The sequence below is a fragment of the Rhagoletis zephyria genome, unplaced genomic scaffold (genome assembly GCF_001687245.7).
Source record: "Rhagoletis zephyria isolate East Lansing unplaced genomic scaffold, Rhagoletis_zephyria_1.1 Rzeph_scaffold_00777, whole genome shotgun sequence".
NCBI classification, from domain to species: Eukaryota; Metazoa; Arthropoda; class Insecta; order Diptera; family Tephritidae; genus Rhagoletis; species Rhagoletis zephyria.
Genome location: NW_016157861.1, coordinates 129,427 through 142,892, shown reverse-complemented (window position 1 = coordinate 142,892; position 13,466 = coordinate 129,427). Strand labels below are relative to the sequence as shown.

At 36.4% G+C, this 13,466-nt stretch overlaps 1 protein-coding gene across 1 annotated transcript in view; it reads right to left on the bottom strand.

Annotated features, from left to right (window-relative positions):
* Positions 1–265: 265 nt before the first annotated feature.
* The window catches only part of LOC108361490 (uncharacterized), a 135,288-nt gene continuing 122,087 nt past the window's right edge, over positions 266–13,466 (bottom strand). Inside the window, exons 9-10 of the mRNA XM_017614113.1 lie at positions 697–2,854; positions 266–620 (exon numbers count right to left, since the gene is read on the bottom strand). Coding sequence (XP_017469602.1) covers positions 351–620; positions 697–2,854 — 2,428 coding nt within the window. The 3' untranslated portion in view covers positions 266–350. The remainder of the gene's footprint in view (positions 621–696; positions 2,855–13,466) is intronic.

Below are 13,466 nucleotides of genomic sequence, written 5' to 3'. Positions count from 1 at the left end.
ATTTTATCGACAGTATGTATATTTATTTATATCGATAAATTTATCGCTCGCTATCTGTTATCTTTGCTCTCTATAATACTTTAAATTTACTGATGTTAATGGCTTAATATATCAAGGGCTTATATTTAATACCCTCTATCTGCGTTTTTCAGACGTTGACAGAAGAATTTACTGTTATATTGCAAAATCAGTCAGTGATGACAGATAAGTCCCAGATGGGTTCTAACATCATAAAGTAGTTTTTGTGAAAATTGCAGATAGAGGGTATTGAATATAAGCCCTCTATATCTTGCAATGCTAATTGGTAGCAAAGCATAATTTTACTCTTCCTAATCCGAAGAAGTTACACATCAAAAGACACCCAATTCACATACCAAAAGTAATGAAATTTGCGAATTCAGTGAGCTGACAATTGTATTCAGCGCATGACAGGGCACGCTTGGCTCCAGTGAGTTGGCGTGCTGTATGCGATTCGGTCCGCAGTGCAAAGGAAGATTGGTACTCGCGTTGATGGTTGCGGCACTTGTGGCCAAAGTGGTTAAGCTCATTGTCATTGATGATGTCTGTGTGGAGTTATCAACCATGGCTAGTGCGTTTTTCAGCTTGCTGCTCAGCGTCGACTGTGTAAAGGAAACATAAAATAAAAAAGTGAGATTTACTTCTGTAAAGTTTTTATTGAAAATTGCAATGTCATACCAATGTTTCATAGGCGTCATTGACTTCCATGTGCTCGTTGGCGGCTTTGTTTTTGCCTGCGACTGCGCTTGGTCCTGTTGTAGATGCATCAATTTCTGTTGGCTTTGCTGACGCGTCTGCTACTAGTGCTCCCGTTTCTTGTCCGCCGCCCACAGCAGCGGCATCCGCCGTAGTTGGCTTGTCATCTGTATGCTCAGCGCTCTGTTCACTACTTTGCGGCTCTGCGGCGTCAGTGGAAGCTTTCTCTGCTAAATCGCTTGTGACTGTTGGGGTTATGTTTTTTGTTTGCTCTGCTGGTTTACATTCGCTTGCTTCCTTCTTTTCACGGATACTTGTTCTCTCCTCATTAACTTCAAGCTTAACCTTTAACTGTTCCGTCTCCTCCTTTTCTTCCTTTTGTGTCTGTTCGACTTCGGAATCTATCGCATTCGCAACTTCTTTTTCGCTTTTTACTGTCTCCACCTCGCCGCTTGCTGGCGCGCTCACTTTATCTTCGCTCAGTGCTTGGGTTACCTCATCGGCAGATTCTTCAGGAATGCTATCAGCACTTATTGTGCTTTGCCGTTTCACCAGCTCAGCTGCGTTCGTTTGCACCACAGTTGTTGAATTGTTTTCCTCTGGAAGCATCGTGTTTGCTGTCGCCGCATTGGAAGCGCTTTTCTCCTCCGCCTGCTGCTGCTGGGTTGTTGCTGGCGGTGGTGGCAATAGCGGTGCTTTCAAAACGCCAACCGGTGGTGGCAAAGGTGGCGGAGGCGAAGAAACTTTGGCTGCCTTTGAAGCGAGCGTTGGCGGCAATGCCGGCAACCGCAGTTCGTCAATCTCGCAATAGCCGTCGTCGTCTTCGTGTATGTCCTCGTCCATCAACGCGTTTTGCAGCACTGTGCGCGCGCTGGTAGGCGTTTTTGCGGTGGGTGTTTGCTGTTGAGCGATCTGCTTATTTGGTGGTGGTAGCGGTGGCGGTATGTCCGCTAATGAAGGCGCAGCTGCAGTTGCGGCGCCACTCGTCGCTGCTATTTGTGTTGTAGTCGAAGAGCCAGTGGAATTCATTGTTGACGTTGACGACGAGTTCGATGAGGCTGCTGTGAGCGGCGTCAGCGGTCGCTGGCTGTGGTGATGATGATGATGTTGTTGCTGTTGCTTTTCATGGCATTGATCGCAAACGGCCGTGGACACGGCAGATATTTCTTGTTCGTGCGTCACATGCATATACTCATTGAGAACCTCGGTTAGTGATTGCACCTGTGCATACGCTGCCAACGCAATGTCGGCGCTGTCTTTGGGCGCTTCTGGCATTGCCGCAATGTCGACGATCTCATGGAAGTGCTCCACCGGCAACCTGAACATATCACAAATGATTTTCTGCTTCTCCAAAAGGCCTTCGCGTATAGAGGCGTCAAGGCGGCGGAGTCGTTCGGCCGGTGTGAGTACCGGCTCAGCGGTATGTGCTGGACTAATGCTGATCTGTATGGCGGTGGGCTCGACCAGTGGCGGAGACGATTGCATTAGCGTGCGCGTATTGTTCGAGTTATTTGAGTACACAATGCTGGCGCTGTCGCGTTTTGAGCCGCTGCTGATGCTTGCGCCGCTGACGCTCGACCCAAACTCATCCACGCCGGCGCCCGCATTGTGACCGTTTGCCTGGCGGGCGGATTGTGTGTGACGAAGTGTCACGCTTGAGTTCTCGTATCCGTCGTTGTTGTTGTTGGGTTCACCGCAGCTGCGTGTCGACATTGTGCGGTTAACCGCAGACGACAGCGACGCTGTGGAGGCGGATGACATGGCGGCCGATGATGAACCGATCGAAGGTGACAGTTCGTTGTGGCTGAGCCGCATTTTGTGGTCGACGCTGCCAGGCGTCGGAGTGCTCTCACGGCGCCCATTTCGCAGTTGCACATTGTGGGGGTCGTTACTGTTGTTATTATTGTTATTGACATTGACCGAAGTCGCGGTGGCGACTGGCATCATCGGCGCCAGCGGTGTGGTTGTCACCGTGGCTATAGCCGAGGCGGGCGGTGGGCGCTCCGGTGTGAGTTCAAGCGACTCCTTTGTATTGGAATGCGGTAAAGTGGCGATCGCTGGATCGTCAACTGGCTCATGATTGGCGTTCTTCGAACGTGGTTTGTACTGTTCAGCGGCATCGGAAATGTGCTTGAACCACCTGTAAGGTAATTAGAACAATAAAATGTTGGTGAGTATACATAAAAATGAATAAAGTGCATATTAATGGTTGAGGTAGAGCAGTTCAAAAGTAGAAAGAGCTGTGTTTGCCTCGAGACTCTCTATGCTGAGTTTATAAACCACGATTTGATACTTTTTCATAACCAAAAGGACCTTATTTACATATGTTCATACTAACTAAATAAATATATACATACATATGTAGAATAAATTCTTACACAAAAATGTTTAAATTTTTTTCGCACTACCTTGACACCAACGACGCACGTCGACCTCCGCTCGTGCCATTGGCGTTGCTGCCGCTATTGGCGGTGGCCTCATTGAAGCTGCCACGTCGGCGTTCCTTTTTGCTTTGGCCTTTGCTCGGCGTCACATTGAGGCTATTGTTGTCGCCGGTGTTGTGATTGCTGCTGTTTTTACCGCTGGATAGTTGTAGTAGTGAACCATTGCAAAGGCTCTTGCGTCGCACACCACTGAATATATCATCGGGCGAGAGGAAATTCATGGTTCACTTGAGTTGGATCTGGTTATTTAACGGCCTCTAGCGCGTGGTTTTGCCGGAAATTGGTGATTTTGCCCACAGGCATGTGTTGCAAGAAAAACAAATATTGAACCCGCCAAACAACCGGGGGCGAAAAAATGTACAGCAAATGCTGCGCTGCTCACTTTAAAACACTTTGAATGTCGACCATCATTTAAGGTGCTTACATTTTTTTTAGATACATTTCTTTTGCTGACGATTATTTTATAACGAATTTGATTCACTTCGATTAAATTTCTGGTAGAAATATTTTTATTTGATTCTAATTCGTATAAAATTAAAAAAATTGCAAGCATTTTTAATTTTCGAAAAAAATAGTTTTTGGTACAGACAGACCTCTGCGCCACCCCCACTCCACGTTTAAGTAAATAACCTTCAAATCTTTGACACAAAAATTTATACGCGTATTGAGTCGTTTTATGGTATAATTTCACCTTTTTCGACTAATACTGGATTTCAATTAGGTATTAAATGGCAAAAAGTGTAATAGTAAAGTTAGACATTAAAAAATATTCGTGTCATTACGTTATAAAAATTGCCATTAAGTTCATTTCCACATGGCATGTTTTAAATATCACCAAGTTGTTGTCACTTCAGTGCATAGTAGAAATTCGGCCTTATAATAAAACATTTTTTTTTGGAATTTTTTTAACAGACTTCAAATAAGGAGAAAAGTCATCAGGTGGATCATGCGAACTGTTTTCTTGTTTTTATCAGAAAGGTGGTATCTCAAGGGTGGTCCCATACTAAATTGGTTTAGTTCGGACCATTGTGTCATGAAGAAATTAACGGTACTGCCAAATTTTTATATGAGCACTGAAGTCGGTTGTATTTTTTGCTTAAAAATTACTTTTTAAATATCCCTTTAAATTGCTCGCAGATACACCTCCTCATCGAAATTCATAGCCAAATGTCAAAAGGTAGATCTCTCTGAACACTTTCTGAATTGGTGTTTGCTTCTCCTGTATCTATTTTTCATTTCTGTAGAGGTTTCTTGATTAGCACTGTGACCGCCTAAATAAGTTTGGTCGGGTTCAATAAATCCTGCCAATCATTTCTTTTTCCAGTGAGTTTCGAAAGCAGTATTTAATTTCCGAAAGTCGAACTTTCTGATACTACGTTTTGTCTGTTTAGCTGGTGAATGAAGAAAATTCTACTTACAACTGTGTTACCACACACTTTTATGCTTATAAAAAAATGAATAGCCCACCAAAATATTTCGGAAAAATATTAAGGTTTACGTGAGCTGGACCGATTTGAAAATACCTCCAAATATGGAGGGTTTTTTTTTATAATTAAAAATAGTTTCTTAAAGATTTTTTTTAAGTCCCCTCAAATGACCAAACTATTTAAGCTTAAAAAACTTGCATAAAAATACTTTAAAAAATTTTAAAAGAATTTTGAACGGAGTCGTAATAATAAAATTTTTTATGCTGTCTTTATTTTTTCAGAGATTGGTATAAGACAAAGTTCAATAACTTAACCTTAACTCTTCCGATTAATGCTTGTGAGGTGTTATTGGAAAGGTATTTTCTCACCCTCTTTATTTCTTTGCTAAAAACAGTGGGAAAATACCTTTCCACTGAGGTCCCATAAGTCTAAATCAGAATAGTTTTGGCCCAGTTATTCAAGATTTTCGTAAATCAATCTTTGAAACAAGAAAAAAAACAGCAACAAAAATCTCATTATTACAATTCCGTTGAAAATATTTTTATGCAGATTCTTTAAGCTTAATCTGTTTTGCCATCTGAGGGAAACTTTTTTATTCATAAAAAACTCCATTTTTGGAGGTATTTTCAAATCGGTCCAGCTCACTTAAATCTTAATATTTTTCCGAAATATTTTGGTGGACGTCTTAAAATATAATAAGTTTTGTAATTCCGGCGGGAAATGTACATGCATCCACAAAAAACAAATAAAAATCGCTACAAATGTAACAATAAATGAAACAGACGGAAATTTTCTTTGTCAGCTACCAAACAAATATGTAAATGAAAACAAGAAATCAAATATTTATGAAGTTACATAATTTTCGGATGCATACACATACATACATATGTGCAATATGTATATGTACAAGAATATGTAGTTGCCATATTGTGTTGTAAGTATACGCATGTACTTCGCGAAGTAATAAAAGTGTAAAGTACATTCATACAAATGTACATATCTACAAACCCATGTATGTATGTATATTTTTTTAATTTTCGTTTTGATGCTGAAATATATGTACATGTCTAAATGTTCTAGTAGTATTTCTGCATCAAAAGGAAAATTTTTGAAAAAAATATCGCTTAGGTACGTTTTTCTCGTTTTTATGGCTCGATATGTTTAATTGACGCTGCGTGCGTCGCACTTCGACCCAACAACGCAAATGGCTTGAATGATATTTTATTTACGCGAATATCGATTTATGAAGAGATTCAATAAAAAAATAAAAACAGGTAGAATCAATAAATATGTAAAAAATTGTCCCACGCTATGTGATTATCTTTCTTTTTTGTCAACGTATCACTTGTTTGTGCGATTTTGTATGGGAATTATGAATGCATAAAATAATAATTAAACGCATCGTCGATTATGCGATGGCTTTAATGCAATTTCTTAATTCATTCATTCATTTACGCATTGACTAAACGCGATATCGCAGTTCAATGGACGCATTTATCTATGCCACGGATTTTTCTTTCACCAGTAGCAGCAGCAGCGGGAAGCGCGGATGGTTGCGGTTGGCAGCGAGAGATGAGCAACAGCTGCAACAGCCGCAGCGCTATTTAATAACTTTGCACAAATTTGATTTAAATGGTTTTCAATGTTTCAATGTGAATGTGCCCATTATTTGCAGGAAATTGGAATTCGTTGTTTCATTTGTGGTTATCACAAGAACGAGTTTTTGCAATAGATGCGGTCTACTCGCATATATGTACCTACATATGTATGTATCTATGTGTGCACATTTGAACTCTGGAATTGGCCTTTGTTTTTGACTTTGATACGGTAAAATTTAACGAATACGAACACATCAATTAGAATGATTCCATCGAAATGCATTGCTGTTCGTTTTTTAATTAAGAATGCATCCATACAAAAGCGGTGTCGATAAGATATCCGATATATACTTCGATAAATAATATCATCAAATACATATGCCGATAAATACGTGGATAAAACATGACAACAATAAATTGTCTATAAAAATTAAAAAAATGGTGTTTTCAATGGTTTAATTTAACGATAACCATTTAACCGTAACAAATTGGTCAGATCTGGCAACACTATTATAAAAATGCTCAGTCCGGTTTATCATATTTGCCTTTAAATGGATAACGCCTGTAACGCTTGCAAATTCTTCTAATTTATTTTGAAGATCTTGGTTCGCTTCAGGAATGTTACCGTGCTCAGAGATGGGGACCTGGTCGTCGTTAAAGAGGAAAACCTGCCCTCAAACGAATGGAGACTGGGGAGAATCGTCAAGCTACACCCAGGTTCCGACAACCGAGTTAGAGTAGTCGACGTCGAGGCAGCTAAGGGAGAAATCAGAAGACCAATTGCAAAATTGGTCCTACTTCCGCAAAAAAAATTTATTCCATGTATTTTAGACGAGAAAAACCTTTTTTTTGGTCGTAGAAATGGTATAGAATTTTTGAGAATCAATGTTTTTCGATCTGAAGTGATTTTTTGTTGTGGTTTCGATTATTAATTTCAAATAGTCATATAAACAAAATATAAAATAAAAATTATACAAAAAAGGCAAACTCATTACCGGTTGCGTAGTCAACTAAATGCTGACTTTGTCACAGCCAAAAGAGTGTTAATTGAATTTCATTGGCTTAAATTGCATTTTATTTACATACTATGCCATGTTGCCAGATTCACAGATTTAACTGTAAATTACAGTTTTTGTGACATTTCCGAATTGAACGAATAATTAGAAATTTCTCTTTTGGTTTTATTTGTAACTAAATTTTTGAGATAAAAAAGGGACGACACACCAAATGTGGAAAGCATATTTTCCCAAATCAATTTGAATAAAGCAATAAATAAACCAGAAATTCCAGCACTCTTTCGTGTTACAAGAGCTAAAGATTTCTTAAAAAAAAAAATGATTCAGTAGGTAAGGTACTAAATTTGAGGTATCGAATCCAATGGTCAAAAAAATTAACAAAGCAAAAACTGAATTTTATTAAAACAAAATGTGATTTAAATGTTACATTTAATAGAGCAATTTTTTAGTTGAGTATAATTTAAAATGTTTATATTATATTAAATGAATCATTTTTTGTTATTTATGTTAAATAAAATAATAAAATATTAATTTTTTAAAACTCTCTTCGTTTGTGAGGGTTACAGTTTCTTTCTGGAAATTTCCAACTATTAGAAAAGAAACCTGGCAACACTAATACTATCACTGTACACATTCATATTTTACATATATGCCAAACACAAAGAAAGTATGTAAATGCAAAACCAAAGAAAACCGATTGAATACTGCTGCATTTCTCACATATATGTATATGTACACACACAACTATGTGCGTATGCATGTTAATTAATATGCATTATCTTGAGTATAACTGCATTTGAACTTGATTACATATGTATTATTGATAAAGCATACCGATATGCATTTTCAAGTATTCATACATATTATGTACATACATACATATATATTATGTATATTAGACCGTACCACCTTACAAGCAAACAAAAAAAGTTCGACTTATGTACATCCCTGGGTATAAAAGTATTTTTGCAAGGCATTTTTTTTAGCCGAGCTCGCATTTTTACATTTTTTGGTGACACCAAAATTCGGCAATACAAATATTTTTTTTAAAATAGTTCTACTGCAATAATTTAAATACTTCACTTAGCAAAAGTGGAATGATTTTTGGCGAGCTTTAATTTAATGACATGAGGGTGGTACATTAGGTTGGTATGTTTTCAAGTGCTTGTTAAAATTACTTTAGACTCAAGGGTGTACATCGCACTTTTTCTAATGTATGTACATTAGACTGCACCACCAAAAAAAGTTGCGGTGTTTCCGCCGGGATTACAAAATGTGTTATATTTTAAGACGTCCACCAAAATATTTCGGAGAAATATTAAGATTTAAGTGAGCTGGACCGATTTGAAAATACCTCAAAAAATGCAGTTTTTTTTATAAATAAAAATAGTTTCTTAAAGAACTTTTTGAAAAATGTCCCCTCAAATGACAAAACGGTTTAAGCTTAAAAAATTTGCATAGAAATATTAAAAAAAAATTTGAACGGAATCGTAATGATGAGATTCTTGATGCTGTTTTTTTAATTTTTTCAAAGATTGGTATATGAAAAACTTAACGTCTTAAAATATAAGTACCTGGTAGACCGAGCATTGCCCGGAGTGCATATACTTTTTAATGTTTTCAAGATTTGGATAGCTTTAAAAAATATTTTGGAAAAAAATAATATTTGGATTTCGATATTTATTAAGTAAATTTCTTACTCCAAAATTTAGGTGGCAACCCTATTCCGAAGTACGCTGGAATGAATGGTACATATCTTGAGCGTATATGTACTGTGTATACTTAAAACAAATGCTGATTGAAATTAACAAAATAAAAATTTGTATAACATAGAAGAGTGGCAACCCTGATGGAAAATATTTACTGATTAAAGTTTTCAACAATACCTTTCATTTGATATCCATATTGTGATGTTTTAGATAAGTTGTGTAGAATCGAAATTAAGTGGCAACTTATATAGGGAAAGCATTGTTTAAGAACCTTCTCTTGGTACTTTGAATAGTAATATTTTACCTTTTTTCTAAACAAAAAATTAAGGAAATATGCGATTCAAAATAGGTGGCAACCCTATTAAAAATATTTTTGAATAATGGATATTTAAAATGGCTTCCATTTGATACCCATGTTATGATGTTTTAATCAATTTGTAACTAATTTCGAACAGGTGGCAACCTTATGCGAGTCTCCTCGTAGATAATGCCTATTCAGATGACCTTAAAATCCAAAACATTATCTGTGTACAAAACTTCGTCAAAATTGCTCGTTTAATGTAATAAGATAGGTGTTATAATTCCAATGGAAAAATAGTACCGATTTTTTTTTGTATGGGAGTGAAGCAGTCTAATGTATGTACATATATAGAAGTATGCTGGTATGCAAAGTGAAAGCAAGTTGTACAAATTTATCTGAGTCCGAGAGGAGCTCAGGTTTGTGGCTAATTTAATTCAGTGATGAATTTATAGATCTTATTCTTTGTAGCATTAGTTGCTAAGTTAGCAAAGCAACAAAGCAAAAATAAATATTTAATAAACCGTTTGAGAATCGAAAAAACTTAAATAAAATGTAAAGTAAATGAAATATTTAGAGACAAGCGCAGCACACTAAAAATTTTTAAACCGTACTTAGCATTAAATTAATTTTCTAACGCGGCTAGAAACACAGCCCATATCTAAGAACTTTATTAAAAAATCAAAAACAAAAATAACAAGCTACACTTGGGGAGATTCCGAACGTCTTAAGCGTTTATCAAGTTTAAATAAATGAACAAGAAATGGCAATTTAAACCACAAACATAAAATGTCTACATGTACATACATATGTATTTCGCGGAAGCAGTCTTTTTAAAATGGTTCATAAATCAAAAGTAAAACTTTAACGCACAGAACGCGTGTGTGAAGAAATTGCCACGAGTTCGATAGAACTTTTCAATGTTTAAATTTTTATGAAGCTCACGAATACACAAGCAAAAATAAACTTTGATATAAACTTGAAAATTGAAAATATCCAAAATAAATGTCGAACCATAGAAATTGCCATTAATCTTAAAGCTTTCAATGAATAAGAAAGTGTGAGAAAGCTGTTAAAGGATATGCGTTAACAGCTTTCGGCCATTTGAAGGTCAACACGGTCGCCCACAAGGACAACTATGTAGAAGGCCAATTAAATGCTTGATTGTTTCGACAAATGAATTATGCAGCATTGTTGGGTGAATAACTGAGAAAATCAGAAAGATTGCGTGAGTGTGTTAGTTTCGAAGGACATGGCAAATAATTGATAAGAAATTTAATTGAAAATTTTGATAAAATTTAAAGTAGCTGGAGAAATGGTTTGAGTGAATTGAAAATTTTAAATTATAATGAAAGACTAATTGGATTCAATGCAACGAAAGAAAAAAAAAAACAATAGGTGTGCCGTATGTATGTAGTTTATACTTTATCAAAAAATACATACATATGTATGCACATAGTTCTAAATAACAATTGAAATTCTAATTCAACAACAATAATAACAACTAAATTACATTAAAAAGAACCATTCCTTCCTCCATATGTCTTGCGCTCTTTTTAAGGCTATTCCATTAGCTATGTATGAATATATACATATACATACATATGTATGTACTCGTAAGTACAAATAATTGAGATAAAACGCAGAAAATATAAACAAAAGAAAATATACTTATAAATTCTGCATACCAAAGACGAATATGTAAACCACAACTAAATGTACAAATATTTTGAAGTTCAAGTGGAAGCATCATCAGCACATTTACAGCGACAAGGCAAAAGATCACTGAAAGGTGATAAAATGGCCAGAATTAAATACTAGTGGCGTCGAAAAATTCAATCAGCTGTCTACTCGAAAATACATACTTGAGTTCATTATTGCCGGCGGACTGTTGCTGCTGCTGTTGCTATTGGCCGCAAATCGTGGGGGATCAAGCCATACATAACTTGGGTACTATTTGGCCGTACGTACACACTTATACATATAAAGGCGACTCGAAGGAAAGCAAGTTGAGAATGAATATCTAGCCCTAACTGTCAAAAAACAAAAAAACGTAAATGACATTTTTTCGCTAAATTTTAGTTTTGATCCAAAAAGACTCCTAAAGCATCTAGATGCATTTCTGCAACAAAAAGAAAATGTTGGAGAAAATGTAGCTTACGTTATTTTGGCGGTTAGGGCTCGGTGTGAATACGAATTTATTTGCAAGATTGAAGTAGCGTCATCTATTGCGCATTGCAGCGGGCAGGCGAAAAAAGTTCAAATTAAATACAATTCAAATTAGTAAACGTATTTGTTTTGGATTGAATTGAAACGAAGTCAAATTTTGTGAAAACATTTAATGAAAAATTATTTACCCGTTTAACTAATAAAAACTAAGGTGAAAAGAAATCACATGATACAAGAAGTGACGGAATGAAACACGCTAAAGTCAAACAGCGGTTTTTATTTTATAACTAAATGAAAGAAAAGAAATCTTCTTTCGATTAAAAATAATGACACCTTTTTTGGCACTCTAATTTTTCTATGTGGCTCGGATCCTTGGTTAAAAAATCGGTCGAACCGCGACAAGCAATGGCAAATCTCCAAGTGTATTTCTGCAATGGAAAAAGTTTACATAAAATCCCTTAGCGGAAGCAGCGTAAAACTGTGACAACCACCACAGCTCGAAAGCGCTAATTGTCCTTCTGTTTACGGTTGGCGGTTCGTTCGTTGCCGCTTCAGTGAACGTATTTTGCTGTGAACGACCTTGTTTTTTTATTTCTGTTGATTTGGAAATGATCTTTATAGAAATTTTCATTCCTTCGATTTTTATAAACATAAACATTGCAACGTACTTCGCGTCTGTACTATTTGAGACTTTCCAACATTTTTCGGATTCGTCATGTTTTATTTCCTGGGACTTTTTTGGGACTTGTCGGAATTTTGCATGTTTTATTTTTCGGGATTTTTCTAGACTTTTTTGAAATTTTCGAAATTGTTTTGGGAGAATTTTCTGTATCGGGACTTTTGGTGGTTTCGGGAACTTCAAGGCGTAAAACACTGAACTAAACGGCAAACGGCAATTGCTAAATATAATAAAAATCAGAAGTTTACTTTTTGTTTTTATTATAAAATGCACACTTGATAAGGGGTTCTGGAAAAAATGAGATTATAACAAAAAATATGTAACGAAACAACAGACAAAAAACTCAAACCTAATTACTGTGTCGTCAATGCAATAAAAGAGCAAATACTAATATTTCTTCCAAAACGTTTTTTTTTTTTTATAAAAAATAAGGCAACTGTCACATTCGTACATCGTGCATACATATGTACATGCACATACATATTTACATACGAACATTCGTCAGCTGGCAGGCCGTATGTGAACGGCCACATGGTCAACGTCTAGGCATCCACAAATTATTAAAATGCCGTCATGGCTGTCACGTCAACGCCTGAGTCACACGTATTTGTACTTACAAACACATACATACATATGTCTGTTGGTATGTACAGATCATAAAATAAATTTCTTTTAAATATTTGTAAATAACAATTAGTTTTGGCACAAAAAATATACATAAGAGCCGTTATAATATATTGAGAATATATTTGAAACTTCCGCTAATTGGACCCTGAACACGTTCAAAGCGCAACGTGCATATCGCGCCGGCAAAAAGTATTCATGGGCATAAGTGTGTGTGAAAGTGTACCCGCGCCTGTGACAAGCGAGTCAGCACTGAAAAACGTACAAAGGTACATACATGGCGTATGAGTAATTTTAGATACTGTGAGGTTGGATAAAGGGGCCGCATATACGCAAACAAACATGACTGTATGTAGACTACTCGAATATGAATTAAATATTTAATATTTAACGACGCACCGGGTATAGGTATATACACATATACATACACACATCTACGCAAGCGTGGGGGTACTTTAATTTATTTGCGGGCATAAATAAACGCGTGTGTATTATATGTAGACGCTGAAGAGGACCTGGGATACTTACATATATTAAATAGATAAATTTTGACAACGCATCGAACTGCGGTGGCATAAACATATGTATGTATGCACATACTTATACACAAACATACATATGTAGATATGTATACATGCTCATTTAAAGCATTTATGCTCAACATTTAACTAACAGTGTCATTGTGTCGCATTCACTTTGTTAAATATNTGCTATTCGAACCCGAACATGCTGAGAGCTAAGAACTAACAGCGAGCATCTCTACACGTTCAGCTACAGCCAGACATGCA